The following is a 20,979-nucleotide window of genomic DNA, read 5'->3' as shown; positions in this document are numbered from 1 at the left end:
ACTTAGCAAACTTGCATTATATTTCCCCTTTAACTAAGCCAATACTTTGCACGTGCTTTCTCCTATTCCCTCCCTTCCGTTTGTAATCTATCCATCCCACTCTTGATACCGTACTCGTACTTCCCCTAGTTCTGTAGTTATCATAATGTAACACAATTCACAACTTCGAACGACATGAGAGAGTTATAATGAGCAACCTATATGTTACAAGGAGACAGATAAAGAGAACCAGAGCCAAATATGGATAACACTGCAATTATTTTACAGCTTAGCAAAACCTAATGTTACAATTATTGAAGAATGAAAGAAGTACGAAGTATATTGCTAAGATTAGAAAGCGAAGAGAATATAATTATAACGGATTGAGATAACACACATAATAGACTCAATAGGTTAAAGAGCTTTATGTACACAAAATTCTCAGCGTAAAACACAAGTACCTCTGCGGCACTCATACTACCAACAAAGCTAAAATCATACTTCTTTCACAACACAAATATTGTCACAGCCTTTTTAAAGTTGACAAATAGCTTTTGTAATTCTAATTTTACATTTTTCATCATCATCACTAATAATTAATCCCACCCGTACATTCGGTGAAAAAATGAGCTTCAAATATATTTTCCTATCTGGGGGTAAACCTAGTTTCTAGGCCACCAAAGAATTAGAGAGAAAATTATAGTTGCAGGTTTGGCATATCCACAGTAATTCATCGAGGCAGCAGAACAGGTAAAAACTCCATCTGAAATTTAAAGTGTATGATGTTGTGTGTCAGGTTGAAACATACTGACCAAAGACCGGTGAATCATCTCGAAACTGGTAAAGGTGATCATAGCAGCTGGTGTAGTCCTAAGCAAATTGGTGGCACAACCACGGTAAAATCCAGCGATGCCATCTTGCTGAAACACTTTCCTGACACAATCAGTCACCCCTAAGTACCGTTTCTCAGAATGATGCCCTTGTTCTTGAAGTCGTGATCGAACAACCTGCAAGATAATTTTATTCTTATTAGGGTATTCTGATCCAGTTCTATAAAAATGGGCCCAAAAAAATGCCATCATTAAGCACTAGAAAAGGCATATAATTGCAGAAAGTCCAAGGAGATTGATGAGAAACAAAAATCATAATTCATAAGCTAACAGAATGTTGAGAGAATATTCCATGAAATGTATTCTTCATACAGAAAATCCTTCAGCAGTAAGACAATTACAGAAAATGGACCTTTGCTGTCAAAAAGGTTGGTGGCAATATGAACTATTCCAATGCAAATAATTATTCTATGTAACTAGTATTGTGTTGCTCATCTTCTTAGTATTAGTGGAAAGGTACTCAAAATTAATGTCAACATAAACTATTCAGCTTTAGAAAAAAAGAAGAATCACCCAATGTGTAGAAATAATATCAAGTCAAAGAAAGTAATCAATATAGAAAGCAATAAAAGAACCTATATACTGAACAATGAACAGCATCAATATTATACTCAATCAAGAAATGCAATCACTGACCATCTGACCCTTCTCTAGACATTATAAAAAATCAAATAATTATCCCCCTGAACATTAAGTAATGTACCACATTTGAAGCTTAAAAATTTACACAACAGCCGATCAGCCTTACAATATCCGATAACCTACAGTAAGCAAATTAAAAATCCCTGGACCCCCAAGTCCCCAACTATGCTGAAACGTACATTAGTTAGCTCATCTTTCCAAGCTATAAATTAATATAAGTAAATACTTCAGAATGTTCAAATAATAATTAAAATAATCAAGCACTCTCAAATGCCATAGTTACTTCAAGTTTTTAGAGTAAACTAAGTTAAGGATTAGGATAAAAGAAATCAAACCTATCAACATACCTAACAGTTGGCAAATAATAACCTAACTAACTAATAAATAGTAAACTTCCCTTATCTTCCACCCCATTATATCTGCAAAAATTCATTTGTTAGCAAAAAACTGCTAATTTAAACAATTCTATAATTTGAACCTACACTGTCCTCCTTCAATAACATTATCTCTTTTCCACAAATATACTTCGAAATATAAATGGCTCACATTCTGTTTTACTCAATGAGGATAGCCTACTATCTCCTTTCACGTCTGCTTTTAGAATAAATTAATATGTACAAATGACACACAAAATCACTTTCCTAAAACTCCATGTAGAGTCAGATATTTATTCTGGGAGGAAGTATTACAGTTGAATATGTATTAACCACTAAAAGAGGTTGATAACAGACATCTGAGTTCTAAATTATTTACCACAGAAGCTTGTAAGACCCACTCAAACCAGCATTCTAGTAAAATAGAATATGTCAGCTAATTTCGTTAAAGGTATAGATTGTTGATGTAAAGATCAATTTCTAAAAAAGTCCTCATCAGCCTAGGGCATTCTAAGGATCAATAGATAATCAAACAGAAAGTGCCTGAGCAGACCATCAGAGAAAGTTTACCATCAGAGAAAGTTTTGAGATTCTAGAAGCATCATACCTCATGAGGATATGTCAATGTAGATGCAAATATCTTCGATACTGATGAGGCAATTGCAAAATTACGTGCAGGAACCTTATCAATGGAAGTTTCATCTAGACAAACAAAAAATTGGTTATTTTTCTAACATGATATGGGAGATCTATTCAGCTAAATATCGTTTTAAAGTCTAATGAACAAAGTGAAGTACCTTTATTGGCCAAGTAGCTTTTAACTTGCTCATATATAGGAAATTGGATTGCCACATGACTTACTCCAGCCAATGCAGGGACCAGGCCACTGTTAATCCAAATACATAAAGGTCATAAACACAAAGTCAATATTACTATGAGATCTACACAATGGGTCATCATAAAATGACAACAAAAAAAGCAAAGTATCACTTAAAACATCCCAGATTTTACAAGGACAGTTGCATAAAAGGAGTTGTTAACTATAAATTGCAAGTCTAAGTGAAGTCTCTTCATTCAAAGTGGAGTGAATGACGAACTATTCTATGCCTTTAGGAATTTTAAGCCAAATTATACAGTATGGTTCAATAATCTGCCCGCTACTTATCATGAAACAGTGCAGTATTACGTATTGGGATCAACAATTAAATAAAAATCACCAATAAAAGGAGTTGTTCACTATAAAATGTTTTAGGCGGCTATGTTAAGAACAACAACAACAACACAAAAAAAAAAAAAAAAAAAAAAAAAAAAAAAAAAGAATAAAAAAAAAATAAAATAACACCTCAATTAAGATTTTCAAAAAAATGACAATGTCAATTGGAATCGCAGGAAGTAGTGCACCAACTCCCAGAAGTCTTGTATATTTGAACACTGCTTTGCTTGCTCGCTCTATTTAATCCTACATTCTTAAAGCAGCAATAAAACCCAGTGTATTGTAATCTTATTGATATGATTTTGAATCTTGAAAAATTAAATATTCTGCTTCTGTGCTGCACTTCTTCTCCACCAAAGTCTTTAAATTTCAAGGTTTTATGTTTCCCTATTCTTATTTACACAGCAAAATTTTAGTCTTTTGCCTTCGATTTCAATGATTATACCCCTTGATTATCCAGGCTAAAGACATTTACTATGTTCGATTTTCGGTTGCCATCTTTATACACATTAGATATCATAGTGGAGATTTTTGCAATTTTTTTGACGAGTCCATTTGAATATGAAGACAGCAGCATTTATGACCCAAAAGGCATCAAACTGATAGAGACATAGCAAATAGTAGTTGAAAGTTCTTTTAAAACCAATCTCATCATAGGGTTTGCCATGTACATGTGAGAAAGATCCAGAAAAGGGGTGCTCTAATGAGGATCCAGAAAGAATTCATGCATGTAATTCACAATTAGAGGAATCAAATTAGGCAATAAAGTAGCTGGAAGACAACTAAAACCCTGTTCTCTTCACCTTACTCAAATAATATTCTGTAAAATGTTTTAAGTTCAGTAAATATAATATTAGTTGAGTACATATAAGTCAAGTTAAGTTCTGTAAAAAACAAAATATAATGAATAAAAATTACTAACATTATGGAAACAATATAATAGAGAATTAGTAAATGTAATTTAAGCTCATTACAAATAATTTAAGTTCAGCAAAACTAAATTAATTTCAGTAAAAATAATTTCAATTAAGCACTAATAAGGTGAAGAGAGCAGGGCATAAGTTTATTTCCAAAAAAAAAAATTATTGTAGACAAATTATGCCTTATTTACAAAAAGAAGATTCTTGTTTACATGATTATTAACCCATTAATACTCTCACAAATTATGCCTTATTTACAAAAAGAAGATTCTTGTTTACATGATTATTAACCCATTAATATTCACAAAAGAAGGTAATCAACTACCGTTATTCCTTTTTATGGTGTTGGTTTGTCCAACTTGATCATTCCCTTTACCCCTGTGATTAGCCAACTTTCTTCTACTATGATTTCCCACCCCCTGGGAATCACCCTTAACACCAAACTCTTCTACACCAAACAACCTTGACAAACCTTATAGCACAACACAAAACAGCACCACCACCTAAGCCACCATGCCACCACCCCACTGACAACCACACCATTGCAGCTACCATATCACCACCCCACTGATGACCCACCACTTGAAACTACCCCATCCCAGTCTTGGACCCCACCCACAAGAAACGTCCTCTTCCCACCTCAAAAGCACGGCCCCATTAAACTTTCGACACAGGTTGCCTCAGGTTCACTAGAACCTTATTTTATATCATTATCAGGTTCCCAAACATTAGAAATGAAAACGCAAACACTACTCCAGTATAACAGGCAATTCAATTACTTGCAATAAAACATGTAATTCAACTTGGTAGCATAATCTATAGAAAAACATGAAAGAACAGACGAAAACGTGGGCAAAAAAAAAAACAAGGAATGGACAGAGTATTCATTATGTCATCCGATATAAGAAAGAAAATTTTGCCGCCGATCACTGTCTTAATTATTCAAAATAACATGTATATAGCATTAAGCTGGTCAAGGTGTAGGCACAAACCTATATAAGCCACGAATACCCTCCTCGTGTGCTATTCTCCGCAAAGCAGACAGAGTACTCTTGTATGGAACCACACCCTTTCTCATTCCTTGCGTCTGCAAAAGAAATTAAAATTGGATGCTTAGTGCTACAAGTATGAGGTTATGATGGATGCACAAAAGGAGAGGTGGAGCCTCAATAACACTCAGATTACCTAATCACATATCATTGACAATAATGAGTTATTAAATGGGACTTCATTATCAAAAAAAAAAAAAAAAAAAACCTGGAATCTCGTCTTTACAACCCAAAGAGGATTCGTAACAATGATTGTAGCAGCCCCAGCTCCAGAAGCAGCAATTACATTTGCACCCACTGAAAGTTGAGGATTCCCATCTACAAATGCACCACAACTGGACATATGTTACAACTTGCAAATAAAGGGCAGGAAAGTCAGATAATGCATTGTGACAAAGCTCAAATTAACAGCCGGCATCAAAAGAACAGAGCACTCCATAATAAAAATGTTTAGAAGTCAGCAACTAACCATCTGAGCCGAGAAGGCTCTTAAGCTGTTCGTACAAAGTAAAATACACCTGCAATCAATGTAGAATCAAGTCACTCAGATGAAATCAGATAAAGAAAAAATTCCAGCAAACAAATGACCAGACAGAATGCTAGGCTGCATATAATAGACAATCAAAGAACACATGCTCTGGGCCATTCAAAATATTTCCCTGCTAAGAGCACTAAAAAAAGGAGAGAGAGAGAGAGAGAGAGAGAGAGAGAGAGAGAAACGAATGGTAGTGAGGCTCCCCAAAGAAATAACTGCAAAAACATTATGTCATGGACTAAATCTTCACGCAAGGTAGCTGGCCCCGAGTGGCTTGAAACCGAAAAAATGGTGTAATTAGAAATTAAATTCAACAACCAAAGCCTTAATCTCAATGATGGGGTCAGCTACATGAACCAAAATTTATCTCCAGAAATCGTAAACCTTCTTCTCCCTCCATGTCCTTTTCTCAAGTGCTATGTGCTCCTACACCCAATTTCTTCATAAAAATCTTAAATCCTTCCATCCAAGTCAGTTTAAGTCTTCCTCAACCTCTTCTAAGACTATCAAGATCCTACCTCTCTACTTTCCTTACCAGCAATTCTTTTGATCTTTATTTCAAATGCTCAAACCAACACAATACATTCTCCCTTTTTTAACCTTGAATATCCACCACTCCAACTTTTATTCAAACTTCTTCATTCCTACTTTTATGACATAGTCCTCCTTAGAAGCCTAACATTGAGACCCGTATAACAATGTTGGTCTAATAGCCATCCAATAGATTTTCCCCTTAGGCCAACGATATGCTCTTAGCACAATTATACCCCAGTGCAGCTCTCCATTTTGGTCCACCCAGATTTAATCCTTTGGTTCACATCTTGCTCTATATCTCCATTTTCAGCAAAATTGATCTAAGTTACTTAAATCACTCGCTCTTGGACGACTCCTTACCGTCCAAAGTCACTACATCCCCACTTGACCCCTCTTATTGCTAAATTCACAGTCCATGTGCTCTGTTTAACTCTGACTTAATATAAACCCATGGGATTCCAATGTTCGTCTCCAATGTAGTTAAAACAAATATAAAAATATATACTTCCTCCGTTCCCCTTATTGCAAAAATTACCATTTTAAAAAATTTCACAAATATTGCAATATTACCATGTTTGTACATTCTTTCTCTCTATCTCTTTCATCATTACATGGGTCCCTATCTTAATTCTCTCTCTCTCCTCATCTTCAATTATGTGTCTTCCCTCCATGTTGCAATATTAGGAAAATGGAGGAAGTATAAAATAAACTTTTAAGAAAAACATTCCAAATATTGCAATGCTGAAGAAGACACTCAGAACCTGCACTGTTCAGTTTGGATGCTTAGAGTAAAGATTCTTATATTCCATTAAGCTTTGGAAAATTATAAACCAAATATATGAAATTTTCTTCAGATTCAGTTCAATAGGAATAAGCTTGGATTCAAGATATTTCATTTCATGTACAGACAATAAGCAAATATTAATCTCTCCACCAGACAGAACAATTGTAACATGCATCACTTAATTTTACTGACAGAATTGACGACAACTGTGAAGTGTGAAGTGCAAAATTTGTACTAAGAACCCTGCCATGCACACTTGGAAGTAAAACGGTGAGAGAAGGGGAAGCAAAAATGAATCTGTTGAGATGGATTTACAGAAGATTTAAAACTGTAAGGATTAAGAGAGGAAGTGCCTCCACCGGCTACACAGTAATTTTAACAAGAAGATGCAACTAAAACCCAACACAGTATGGCTAAGGCCCTGTTCTTTTGAGCTTCGGGCACGGCAGAGCAGATTACTATTACTATTACTATTACTATTACTATTATATTACTATTACTATTACTATTACTATTACTATTACTATTACTATTACTATTACTATTACTATTACTATTACTATTACTATTACTATTACTATTACTATTACTATTACTATTACTATTACTATTACTATTACTATTACTATTACTATTACTATTACTATTACTATTACTATTACTATTACTATTACTATTACTATTACTATTACTATTACTATTACTATTACTATTACTATTACTATTACTATTACTATTTACTATTACTATTACTATTACTATTACTATTACTATTACTATTACTATTACTATTACTATTACTATTACTATTACTATTACTATTACTATTACTATTACTATTACTATTACTATTACTATTACTATTACTATTACTATTACTATTACTATTACTATTACTATTACTATTACTATTACTATTACTATTACTATTACTATTACTATTACTATTACTATTACTATTACTATTACTATTACTATTACTATTACTATTACTATTACTATTACTATTACTATTACTATTTACTATTACTATTACTATTATTATCGCATTATTATCATCAATTATTTATTTATATTATTATTACTATTATTATTATTTTTAATATTATTATTATCATCATCATCATCATCATTATTATTATTATTATTATTTGATTTTTTTTATTCTTTTTATAACATTGGAAAATGTGTTAAATAATATAAAATATTAATTATTATCTTTAAATATTAGTTTTTATTATCAATTAATATTATATATTAATTATTTTTATTATTATTATAAAATATAAATTATTATGATTATTAAATATTAATTATTATTATCTATAAATATTAGTTATTATATTAAATATTAATAATAATTAGTATTATGTTTATTAAATAGTAATTATTATTTTTAAGCACAACAAGGCAAAGCAGATTTCAACAGAGCACAAGCACAACAGCTCAAAAGAACAGGGTATAGTTAGGCCCATTGAGCAAGAGCAAGTTAAAAAATTATAAAGGCAAAGACTGAGATTTTATTGATGGGTAATGGCAATTATCTTCTTTTGACGGGAAGCCTCACTTGGAGAGCTAGATTCACAAATGAGGAAGCAAAGGAAAAACTAGTGCATGGTCCTGGATCAATGCTTCCACCTCTCACAAGTAACAATAAGGATTTCACCAATTATCTTTTAAAAGATAGAAGCTACCTCATCGTGAGAGAAAAGAGTAACGGTCATCTTGCAATATGACTAGGGGTGTTAATTGAGTTGAGCAGCTCGCGAGCAACTCGAACTTGACTCAGTCAACGCTCAGCCAAAACTGGACTCGAGTTAGCTCGACTCGACTCGAGATGTTAACGAGCACGAGTTGAGCAAGCTCTAACTCGACTTGATAAGCTCGTGAGCAACTCGATCATATATTTTATTAATATAGAATTTACAAACAAAGTTACCATGTTTAAACAAATTAGACACTTAATAAGTGTTAATTTATAGTATCAAAAAAGAAAGAGTAAATCTTTAATAATAAATACATAGAAAAAAGAAAACAATACAAATTGAACAAAAAAAAAAAAATAAAGGCATATAATTATAGAAGGGCCAAAACTTTAACGAGCAGATCACAAGCTACTCGACTCAATTCGAAACTTTAAAGAGCACGAGTCGAGCCGGTTTTAATAGCTAGAAACTTTAGCGAGCACGAGTTGAGCACATGTAAAAAGTTTTCGAGTCGAGTCGAGCGCCCCTCGGCTCGTGATCGACTCGCTCGATAAGCACCCCTAAATATGACTAAGGTAGGTCAGCCGCTAACGGTCCAAGCTTAGATCATTCAGTACGTTAGCAAGAAAGATCCAGCCGTCATTTAAAAGATACAAAAAAAATAACATTGAGGGATTACAAGAGAGGTTAGAGTAGATTTTAAATATGTCCCCCTTTAACAATCTCCATTAGTTTTTATAGGTCAAATCTTGAGTTTTTGACAGTTCTATCAGCAATTCCACGTTGGCTACTTCTCATCAACCACTAACCATAAATCAGGCTATAGTTGAAAAAACATTTTCCTCCATGATCAAAATCCCAAAATAACTTTCCAATCAGTTTCCACTTGTTTCAGTAAGGCAATATGGCTCAACAGACCAAACACTTCCTAGTCCCACTCCTGGAAAATTCTTATGGGGTAGTCATCATTGTTTATGATTGAAGTATCATCGATTTCACCAAAAAAATAGTCTCAGTTACACTACCTTTACCTTTCTCTCACTCAATAGATCAAAAGACGCAGAGACTCCATCCAAGTTAATAGGTAATGCATTCACATAGCACCCTACCATACATGCAGACATGCTATTTTAACCAGCAGTATATTTACATTGTTATTCACACAAACCCCATAGATCACGTATGCGCAATGAATTTACATTTCAACATTAATACCGATAAAATAAAGCTATTAGGTTATATATGAAGTAGATGAGCAAAAAAGAATCCTATTAGCACCCCACATATGAAATATAATTCAGAATAGACAAGCAAGAGAAAATTTGCCCATCCTAGCAAAGGCCAATGTCCACTTCTGCACCATCATATTCACTGGGAACGTCTTAACTTATTGCCATTTCAAGATGTATATGATCAATAAAAATATTAGGAAACTAAAAGCTTAAGCCTTTTATTCAACCACTTCCTGTTTCCCATGTTTTTACAGATTTGAAAACCTACTAAATCAAACTTTATATTGAAACATGAGCTTGTCTCAGTGTATCTACAATACTGAAGAGGAAAAGAAAAATTACAAAGGATAAATTTTTACTTAACTGTGTTCAATAAGCATTCACAATGATAACTTGTCTTTGGAGCTACCATGAGAAATTGCACACACAAAAAATATAAGCCATGTTTTAAGTACCATGAAAACGATGCCACTTACCGCCCAATTAGGAAGCAAAGCCAAGACAGTAGGAGAGAGACCACGATACATTCCACGCAAGCCCTCTTTATAAAATATATGTTCCAAACTAGATACAATGATGCTACCTGTTTGAAATGAAATTCCAACAGTCAGATTGTAAAAATGAAATAGATAAATTAAGAATGTTGATTACTAAGGAAGTTAACGTTTTTCAAAGACTGTGCACATAAGTAGGGAAAATAGTCATTTACAACTTAAGTAGTGGTAAACAACCTTAGAAAGAAAACACCAGAAATAGTAGTAAATTAAACAAAGGAACTTATACAGGACACCTGTGCAAAGGTTTAAGGAAATTTTGAGGCACTCAATTCCAACAAAATGAGAATAGCATGCCTTTTCTAGTTTCTACGCATAACAAGAATTTAGCAAACGATCAAACTTTCATTTGTATCTATCTTTCTCTATAAACCATCAAAATCAGCCATGGATTTCTCCTTGAACCCCTGAAATCTATCCAAAATCCCATCCTTTGACATCATTATATTCTAATAAAATGTAACCTTTATTAACCCCATTCAAATATTAGCAGTTTGGATACAACATTATCCCAATTACTGTACTAAATGCTTACATGTATAGCACAATCTCTAACCATCAGCCATTAATCCCAAATAGAAAAAGCAACAAACATGAACAACCTTCTTCTCCTAATCTTCTATTTTTCCCAAACTGTAATCTACTGAACTGGCATATAACATTAAGAATTTATAACCAATTCAACCTTTTATCTCAATTCTCATCAAATATTAAGAATTCAAACAATTTGTCTAGCCAACATAATTTAATTCCACGATTAAAGAAATTAAAAATTCAAGTGTTGATTTAATCATCAAATAAACTTCAAATACTCATTAAATATTGACTTCCTTGATCACAAAACACTAGAAAAATTTATATTTATATTAATGGCAATTTAAAAAAAAAAAAAAAAAAAAAAGTACCTTTGGTTGGTCCATTTCCAAGAGTGGAAAGGCCATGAACTTGAAGTCTAGTTTTAATAACATCTAAAGGACAAACAAAAGAAGCTGCAATTACACCTGCAAAACACAAATTCAAATTCAAATTAAAAAAACTCTCCCAATTTCAAATCAACAATCGAATCAAAACTTCGCGCTACTCAAAAACTCAAATCAAACAATCCACAATCAGTACCAGCAGCGGCACCGGCACCGGCATTACAAAGAATCGAACTATGAGAATCTGCAACCGTCATCACGGTAACAATAAAATCGCTGACAACAATCAAATTGAAATCTGCAAATCTCTTGAATTTGTGAAGAAAATGGTCGAATTCCAAAACAATCCTCCCTTGAGAGGCTGATTATCGAGTTACAGCAGACTTGCATTGCCAGAAAAACTACAAAATAGTAGTCAACCTCAACTACTATGACTGGTAAAAATCCAATTCGAGATTTCTAGAGAGAGAAAGAGTATAAAAGTTAGGGTTTCCGATGAGATCGAGGTAGTGAGAGATTTAAAGAGAGAGAAAGCTTAAGGAAGAGCTTCCATGGCGTCGGAATTAGAGGAGAGAGAAAATTATCGAATGAATGAATCTGGTGAGAAATTCAGTGAAGATGGAAAACTGGGAAATTGCAGAGATTTTTCAGAATTTTTTATTTTATTTTTAATTAAACTAAATTTGGATCAAATAAATAATTTTCAGGTAGTTGAGAAATTCAAGTAAATCGATTCGCCACGGCTGGGGCCCGTAGAGGTGGCCCACTTTTGGGATGTGAGGAGAATAGTCACACGTACGTCGTCGATCACGTGGTGGTGGAAATTTCTTTTTTTGTTTTTTTTTTTTTTTTTTAATTTTTTGGGAATTTGTTTTTTTTTTTTTTTTTTTTTTTGGGGTGTGTGTGAATTGTGGTGAATGTGAGTTTGGAAATCAACATCAAGGGAGCCACTAGGAGGAGTTGGAAGAGAGTTTATCCATTTCTTGAGTAGTGATGATTTACTTTGACTCCATTGCAATTTTTGGATGGATTGAAGTTGTGAAAAAATTAGATGCGGCTTTGGATATGATCAAGAACGTCCACTTTATGTGTCTTGTATTTACCGTGAATACTTTGAGGCTGATATTGTATTATTGTGAATATTTATGTATCTTATTATTCACAATGTTAGTAGCCAAATATTGTACCCCCTCCAATACGAAATGGAAGATTCATTTCAATCAATATCCTTGTCCAATTTTTCCTAAGAATATGTTATTTTGTAAAAAGGTGTTAGAATTTAACCAAATGTTAGAGTAGTTTTCATAATAAATGTGTTAGCCATAAGGCATCTACAATAATAAAGATTTGTAAACCACAAATTTAGAGAAAATATCGTAACTTTTACAATAAAAATCATAACTAATTTGCATATATGGCATAGCTCATACTCCACCGCTTCAAGTTTGACGCGAGAAATGATTTTCGATGTCTTTGCATCTTTCTAAGCAGAGACCTTTGCAATCTGCGTTGACGCTTTGATTGAAAAGTTGATGACAAACCCCTAACCCATAGGAATCCAAATCACCTTCCTAATTATTATAAGAACCCTAAAAATAAAATTCTCATCCATGGATGAGAATCAAAATCCCAGAAATTTGGGACTGTCCTAGAAAATTGGGACAGACTCTCACAGATGGAGAGAACAAAATAAACCAAAACGTAAAACTTGGTTTATATAGATTGGAATAAGTATACAAGTGTGAATACTTCAAAATTGGAATCGTGAAAATAATTCATTCAAAAGGAAAAAGCCCATTTTTCATTTAAGTTGATTCAATCTTCATGTGTAGTCTCTAAATTGAGTCATTTTCAAGTTAGATTGGGTTTAGTCAGGACAAATGGATGTCTTTTAAAGACACATTTTTTATTTATTTTTTTATTTATTTTTTTTTATTTTTGGTTCAGAGAGAGCTACAAAGGATAATAATAAAGACAAGATTTAATCTTAAATTTTAGATACCACCTTCAATACTTTTACAATTAAACTAGTTTATATCCACAAATACTTGCTCCATAGTTCAAAGTGAGTGAATGTTGTAATTTATGGTATCACACAAGTATCTCATTTTGCATTATGAAGAGTTTTATACTTTTATGCATGGTAACAAACTAACAACTACTGTTACCAAGGACTCATAATAAATGATGAGGATGTTATAAATAAGAATGAGCATGTTTTTGTTTTCAATTATTTGCTGGAATCATGGTAACACAACACTTGGAATAAAAATAAAAGCTTTTGTCAAACTCACACAGCCGTTCTATGGAGTTCTCGTGTTCTTCGAATAATCAAATATCACAAGTACCTACTAATTTGCCAAGGCCTGCTAATATTGCTCAGTTAGTACAGTTACTCAGTAATTTTTAGCCAGTTAGCCTCCTTTGATTATTTTCGAGGCTAACAATATACTCCAACAAAGATAAACACACGATGATGATAATTGTCTATGAGTTATTAGTGAGATGAAAAGTAATTTCATAGTAATTAAAGAAATAACTTCATGAATATAGTCATGTTAGTCTCACAATACAATATTAAGGCGATGTCAAAGCATAGGAATAGAGACGAAAGATGAGATCTATGGCTGCTACTCTACAAATCTAACACCATATTCACCCTTTTTCTTACCACATAAGAATGTTGATATCTTCTAAATCACATCCGATAAGGAGTACAAACAGCCAATTTACCACTATATCACAATAGTAAATAATTTGTTTCTATGTGCAGAGTGTTACATTCTTACATTGTGGATTGCAATACATGCTGTAACCTGGTTTCTTCATCTGCTTCACTTAGCTTAGTGATATCATTGCTGATCTGAAGTTACACGGATAGTTCCATAACTAAAGCAGCTGGAGCATTCTTCCGCAAGAGCTGAGACAATTGCCATCCAAAGTCACCACTATAAGTCATCATCAAGGATAGTAGAAAATACAAGCGACTGCATAAACTTGCATTTTTGTGCATGCTCCTCCTGCTTCTCCTCGGATATAACAAGGGTATTCATCTCCCTGCCATTACAGAATGTAGTCAAAAACTGATTCAGATTTTAGTAAATTTAAAAAACATTCCAGTAACTATGAGATAGTGTAATATGTGTTATCTCCCAGTTTCTGCAAAAATCAGCAAAGCAAGCATGAAACTTGTAACAAGGAACTACATACAAGCTTGCTACATTGAAATTAGAAATCTGCCTATTCTCTCCACCAAGAATATCAGGTAGGCTTTGGCCTTTGAACTGACAGTATACCTCAAAGCGACAATGCCCCATAACCAGCACTATCTATTTCTAGATATGTAAAACAAACACAAGCCAGTCCAACGGATATCTTTCTATTAGACCTGCACTAAATAACAGGTAACCATTGCCAAACATAATTATGGAGAAATTTTAAAAATATTTTCAGGTGACTACTGCATCACTAAACTCCCTGTTACGTGGAAACTAACGCCGAGATGATTGCAGATAATAGTGACTGGTCCACATATATAGCCCGTGTCACATCAATTACAGCAGGATATTCAGCAGCTCAGAAAATTTTAAGCTGACGCATTGGTTTCCTGGGAGGGTAAAGATTTGATTCCATTACAGTAAGCTGTACAGAAATCATATTATACTTCAGAAAGTTCTCACACTCACCATCTAACTTATATAGCTCGGCTAACTCTTCAATGTTCTGCCTATTACCAGTATCTCATGTTTCAACAATTTCAAAATGAATTCACTTGAAGAGACATCATGTCTACTCTACTGGCACACATCAATAGGAGTTACCAAGAACTTTGGAATAGATCAATTGAAAAATGAGGTATTGAGGTACAAAGAACAAGGATATTATAACAGCATAGTAAAGATTGAACACACACTCACACTTAAGATGTTTGATAATAGCCTGAAGAAGCTATTACAAGCACTAAGAACACAAATATCTTGATTTTTTTTATTTTTTTTTAACCCAGCAGAAAAATAAAAAACTGCAATTTCAAAGTGCAAAAATTTAAGGAACTGAAAATATGTACGAAATATGGTATTTTTAAAACCAAACTAGATACCCATATTTTATATGGATAGAGGAAATCAATCCTGGACAATTGAAGTTTTACAGAGGCTTTGCTTATCTAAAGATTGGGTAAAATCTTCTTTAGTATACAACAGACTACAATGTTAGGCAACCCCAATGTTCAAATACATGCATGACTTTACTACTCAGAAGCCTTAACACTGTAAAAACACTCATGTCAAGGTGAACTTGGGTTAGGTGTCCTGCATACAGCACCCTCTTCAGTATTAGATTACAACAGAACCACAAATAGCTCATAAACCCATGAACAGCCAAATATGAAGCAATCAGGTAGCAAGATTTGATTTACTGTGTTTATAATTTGCAGCAATTTTTAGATAAAGGGGATGATTTCAGAGCTTTCTATCAGTTGGATATAAGTTGAATAACAGGCTTGTTGCTAGATAACAGCTGAAAACAAAGGCTATATGCACCAAATGACAAGACAGATACAAAGAGTAGTAGGGAAAAGGGTTGAAATTGTGACTATTTGGAGGAGGGGTGATGAATTCAAACTGACAATTTCCTTTTACTTCTTCACCCCTTCCCTACAAAAAATGTAACATATAGAATACCATTATTTATCATCTACAAAATATAGACACAATTATGGTTCCCCAAATGCAAAGAAACGCATACGTACGTACCTTGACTCATACAACTCTTCATATAGTTCAAACTTTACCCTTAGAACATAAATAGATATCAACAAGCTGTCAAGCTGGAAGTCTTTCTCATTCAATCATCCTCCTTAAGAGGGTATGATGATCACAAAACCATCCTCCTTAAGGGGAATGTAATCTTTCCAAAGCTACCTTAAAGCAAAACTTTACAGGAGTTCTCTCAGTTAAGTGTAAACTTTGTCTTTCTGTTCAGTTACTAATTACTATTCTGAAACACTAAACCCTCCTACATATCTTCTGTATCTTTCTAATTATGAAAACATTACGAGTTATTTTTGCTACTTTTAGCTTTTTCACTAGTCCCAGTATCCAGGAAAATCTCAATTTTTTTAGCACATATTCTCCTGTTGAGTTTCCAATTTTTCATTACTATCAGTCCACACAAACACACATTATTCGTTTTTGCATGTCCATTTTTTATTTTTGTATGTCCACTGTAACCCATTTAAGACTAAGGCATAATATACACTTCAATTTAAGAGTACAAAACTACAAACCACATTATTACCATCTTCTAGCATTTTAAGAACTTATAAATTTGCAACGCTAAAATTAACTTGCTCCTGAGTCCTGACAATGACAGGAACTTTATGCTCCATACCCTTCCTCCGTGTGTTCATGTTAGTATTTATTAAATATTTAACTTTGAAATGGAAGAGACTATTGGACTTCATCTAACATCATACATCATCCATGAGAATTCATAACTAGCATAGTAGCATCAGAGATGCATTATCACCCAGAATCAAAGAATATGAGAACCCTAAAAGCTTTGGAGTTCCAACAATCGAGGGATGTTGCACATGATTAATTGCTTCTAACTACCTACCAGGCATAGAAGTTTTACTATCAGATAAAAAGCCACAAAGTAGGTTGATGCGGCCAAGAGAAGCAAAAAAACTTAGGATCAGAATAATATTAACATCAGACAAAAGACTACAAAATGTATCAAAGAAGGGAGAAGTGCATAATCCTTAAACCATGAATCAAGGAAATAGCCCTAACATCTCTCACCTTTCTAGCGTATCCTCATCCACAACTTCCTCTGTCACAGGTGCATCAACTGAGGAACATGATGGCTTACTTTTGATCTCAGGAGTTGTTGAATAGCTACGGACAAATGATGAGAGCAATTGATCAACAGCTGCATCAGAGGAAGAAATTACAGGTGAAGAGCTCCCTAGAAGACATTTCAAACTTCTCTCTAGCATTTCCTTCCTTAATAAAGCAAGAGTAGACTGAGAATCACCGTGACTATGTCTCGTCTTGCTCCCGCTGTAAGTACTCAGTCAAGGAAAAAATTATTTATATTAAGGTGGGAGATGAACAAAAATTAGTATAAATTTTCAACTGGAAAAAAATATAGGTATAAGATCATCCTATGAGCTCAATAATTCCAGCTTTTTACATCTTAAGCAGCACAGACAAAAATCATAGTCTAGGGATTCTCTAAACAAACATGTGTGAGTTCATAAGCTGCAATCCTATTCTTCAAATGCTGTAAGCGCAAACAACCATTCAGGTACGAAAATGAGGTTCCACAGAATGCAGTGGAGTACATGTAGTCTGATTAGTATAAATTAAAGTTCACATAGACAAAACAAAATTAGCTCAGACTTAAATTTGTTAACCCTTGCGTGAATGGGCCTATTAATAAACTTCCTCTTTCACACATTTCTCTTCAACCAAATATTGTGATTCATACGCAAGGGAAAGCGTAGCCATGTGGGGTCTCATTAAATTCATCTCGGTAACTACTCTCCTAGTACTATGTATCAACTTATTATAATTTCTACTCTCATATTACCTGTTACATGATGGGGACTCCGCCGCATTAGAACGAATTTTTAGCCATTACATCCATCTTTTACTTGAATTGACCAAAAATAATTTAGTACGTTATCATGCAGTTCATAGAACATAGTATCTCAAGTGACTTTGTGTTCACCAAATATGTTACCCACCCATATTATGATAGTTTTGTTTATTAAAATTATACATAGTAGTGGTAGTACTTATTGAACTCAGAAATTGTAAACAAGGCTTAAAGCTTATGTGGACTTTTTAAAAGAATTCAAACTGTGTTAACTGTGATCTTTTCTGTTCATTCGTCACAAGTTGCTTCCATGAAAACATGACCGTTTTTGCAATTTTTCTATGCACAGTGTACAGTTTATTTTGAAAGCACAATGAACCACTAGCATTCAAATTAATGAGAAGGATATCTTATAGATGTTTTCATGCTGAAAAGCTATGTGCTCAACCAGGTCTGCTCCAACGCTTGTGCCACATATGGGACAAACCTGTCAAAAGTGTCAACATAATTAAAATCTACACATCCGAGTTTGAAGTGAAAGAGAAATTAGTAAGTTGCAATCTTTCACTATGATTACCACAGGCAAAAAGGCCATGCAATCATGTGACACTTAAGTTGAAAAAAGTTTAGGTTTAGCATTGGGTAAATTTATGCAAGTGACGACCAAGAACAAGGCTCGGTATACATATAGGCCATGCAATTTTGTGGCAAATAGTAGAGAGAATATATACACCATAGGTATGAATGCCATGCAATTTGGTGGCAAAGAAGTTTAGAAAAGTTTAGGCTTTTCATATCAGGGCAAACTACGTGGGCTATTGCTGACCTGCAGTACTTACCACAAGGCTCGCACGAGTGGCAAAGATCCATAGCCTTGTTTGTCATTGTACTATTTAATCAAGCTTTACAAAAATTTACTTATTTGGAAAATACTTCAATCTTGCAATGTTTCATCTACTATAGCAAACTTTTATTTTCAATAGCGGTATTAATTTGTTGTTTATTTGACCTTATAGCTTCTGGGAACTAAGGAGGGCTTCAAATTATTTGAAAATATGACAAGGGAAACTAGTGCAGGCTGTAAGCACTAGGCACATAATTTGTACTTGGATAATCAGACTGTGTCTACTACAATTCTACCACACACTAACTACTACTAAATATAAGCTGCAGTTTTGAAACTGCAGTACTGCACTTTTCTACTCCCCCCCCCCCCCCTCTCTCTCTCTCTCTCTCTCTCTAAACTTGGGACACTGCAAACATGTCACTTCCTACAACGATTCTTGTTCCCTACTCAATTCTCAAACAAGACTATCAAACACACAAAAATCCACCTCATTCATTTCCCCCTTTAATTACAAATTTCTATACAATTAAACAAGAAACCTAGCTAATTTCTTCCTTAACCTTCCCCAAAACCCCCAAAAAATCCTCTAAATATTGTTCAATTTCCTGTAAATTCCACCAAAAATGCCGAAAGAAATTTCGAGGGATAGGCGCACATAAGAGAGTATATCTCACAACTTTAGAATTTCTCATAGCCTTAATGCAACTAAGACCATAAAATATATACTCCTTCTGTTCCTTAAAGTTCGACTCGCTTTGCATTTGCGCGGTCTCCAATGAATGAACATCTTTGACCATGAATATTTTCGGCTATTAATAAGTGAAAATTATAAAAAATTGATATTTGAAATATAATAAGGGAATTTAATAAGAGTTCATATGCTAATTTATTTATATTGTATAAGTCATTAAATGTGGTGAAAGTTATTTTATTTTGACCCCATGAATAGTGAGTGAGTCAAACTTTAAAAAACGGAGGTAGTATATAAATTATAGCTTTCTAAACAGAAGGAAATTGTGCAAATCCCTCAAGCTTATACAATCATTGACATTCAACAATTTAAGCCTACATCAAAGCAATCTTGGTGGATTTATATATTTCCATGAAAGCTAAAAGTAGAAGGGTGGGGAGGACCTCAGCTTCCTAAGGACCTAACCATATATGGAATATTCAAGCAAATACTTATGGCAACAAAATGCCTATACCTAAACTAGACATCAAATTCATGACACAAAATACAATAAAACACATTGGACTTCAATTGTATGGCAAATTATACAAAACAAAGGTCATTAAATGTCAGTCAAAAAAACTATGTTGAGTTTACATAGCAATCATCAGTCAAGAATGTTCATCTACAAAGATGACGTCAGAAGTCAAAACCCACTTTAAATCCCTCCCTTCATAATTCAGTATCTCAGTATTCATCATCAAATCATATTTAGCCTAACTGTAATCTTAAAGAAATCCCCAACTAATTTTACCAGCAATGGGCCTATCTCTAATAGGGCTCGAAGATACTTAGGAAGCTAGCAACATGATAAATCAAAAGAATGGGCACTTCCATAATACACTTAACTTAATCTATCTAAATTCCTATAAAAAGAACACGAAATCACAATCATACAACCTACAATTAGCAGTCAATCAAACTAATTGAAAGAATTAACAAACAACAGAAAACAGCATACCCCTCGTTTAGATTCATCATAATGCTCCTCTTCAATATGACAGCATAATCCAACAATATCGAAATCCTCAGAGCAAAAGGGGCATGGATAATCTACCTCAATATCAGTATCTCCATCATATTCTTCATAATCCAATAAATTATCTGAACCATCCAAAAATTAAAATTGAGAAATACCCAGAAAAATTCAACATAAACCCATTAATCATAACCAAATTGAACTCAATTAACACCCAAAAAACACGAATTAAAAAAACCCAATTCAACAAAGTTTAGAGCTTTACCAGAGTAAGACTGATTGTACTTGGAAGAGGAAGTAGAGAGGGAAAAATTCCAAGTTCGATCATCCATTGATGAATTAATAAACAAAATTAACTGAAATTTGGGTAATCTGTAGCAATAGGTTTGATTGAATGCAAAAAAGTTGAATATTTAAACAAGTCAATGCGAGGGTTTTGAGGTTTTTTTTTTTTTTTTTATCGAAAATGTGTAATTGTGGAAATA

At 33.5% G+C, this 20,979-nt stretch overlaps 2 protein-coding genes across 3 annotated transcripts; both read right to left on the bottom strand.

Moving 5' to 3' along the window:
* Positions 1–349: 349 nt before the first annotated feature.
* On the bottom strand, positions 350–12,615 carry LOC110689775 (nicotinamide adenine dinucleotide transporter 1, chloroplastic-like). The gene is made up of 9 exons (XM_021866578.1): positions 11,529–12,615; positions 11,318–11,413; positions 10,335–10,441; positions 5,537–5,585; positions 5,276–5,385; positions 5,011–5,105; positions 2,683–2,771; positions 2,493–2,587; positions 350–986 (listed from the first exon to the last, which is right to left on the bottom strand). The coding sequence occupies exons 1-9, from the start codon at positions 11,587–11,589 to the stop codon at positions 750–752; spliced, it is 939 nt and encodes a 312-aa protein (XP_021722270.1). The 5' UTR covers positions 11,590–12,615; the 3' UTR covers positions 350–749.
* Positions 12,616–13,833: 1,218 nt separating this feature from the next.
* Positions 13,834–20,979, bottom strand: LOC110689774 (protein DEHYDRATION-INDUCED 19 homolog 4-like). 2 transcript variants are annotated; one of them, XM_021866576.1, is made up of 6 exons: positions 20,760–20,979; positions 20,477–20,619; positions 18,348–18,425; positions 17,372–17,399; positions 17,137–17,266; positions 13,834–14,389 (listed from the first exon to the last, which is right to left on the bottom strand). In XM_021866576.1, exons 1-6 carry the CDS (start codon positions 20,824–20,826, stop codon positions 14,281–14,283), a joined length of 555 nt encoding a protein of 184 aa, XP_021722268.1. In that variant the 5' UTR covers positions 20,827–20,979; the 3' UTR covers positions 13,834–14,280. The 2 variants fall into 2 exon arrangements, with proteins under 2 accessions (XP_021722268.1, XP_021722267.1); XM_021866575.1 differs by having other exon boundaries at positions 17,137–17,399; positions 20,760–20,974.

This window comes from Chenopodium quinoa, unplaced genomic scaffold (assembly GCF_001683475.1).
Source record: "Chenopodium quinoa cultivar QQ74 unplaced genomic scaffold, ASM168347v1, whole genome shotgun sequence".
Classification (NCBI taxonomy): Eukaryota; Viridiplantae; Streptophyta; class Magnoliopsida; order Caryophyllales; family Amaranthaceae; genus Chenopodium; species Chenopodium quinoa.
This window is presented reverse-complemented; position numbering and strand designations above follow the sequence as displayed.

What these genes read in the sequence shown, in the direction of transcription:
- LOC110689774 (XM_021866575.1), bottom strand. Translation starts at nt 20,826, where the DNA reads ATGGATGATCGAACTTGGAATTTTTCCCTCTCTACTTCCTCTTCCAAG. An exon ending in GTACAATCAGTCTTACTCTG is followed by an intron (nt 20,620 to 20,759) that starts GTAAAGCTCTAA and finishes TGGATGGTTCAG; the next exon opens with ATAATTTATTGGATTATGAA. An exon ending in AGCATGAAAACATCTATAAG is followed by an intron (nt 17,400 to 18,347) that starts ATATCCTTCTCA and finishes CTGAGTACTTAC; the next exon opens with AGCGGGAGCAAGACGAGACA.
- LOC110689775 (XM_021866578.1), bottom strand. Translation starts at nt 11,589, where the DNA reads ATGACGGTTGCAGATTCTCATAGTTCGATTCTTTGTAATGCCGGTGCC. An exon ending in GGTATTCGTGGCTTATATAG is followed by an intron (nt 2,772 to 5,010) that starts GTTTGTGCCTAC and finishes TTGGATTAACAG; the next exon opens with TGGCCTGGTCCCTGCATTGG. An exon ending in AAGCTACTTGGCCAATAAAG is followed by an intron (nt 2,588 to 2,682) that starts GTACTTCACTTT and finishes TTGTTTGTCTAG; the next exon opens with ATGAAACTTCCATTGATAAG.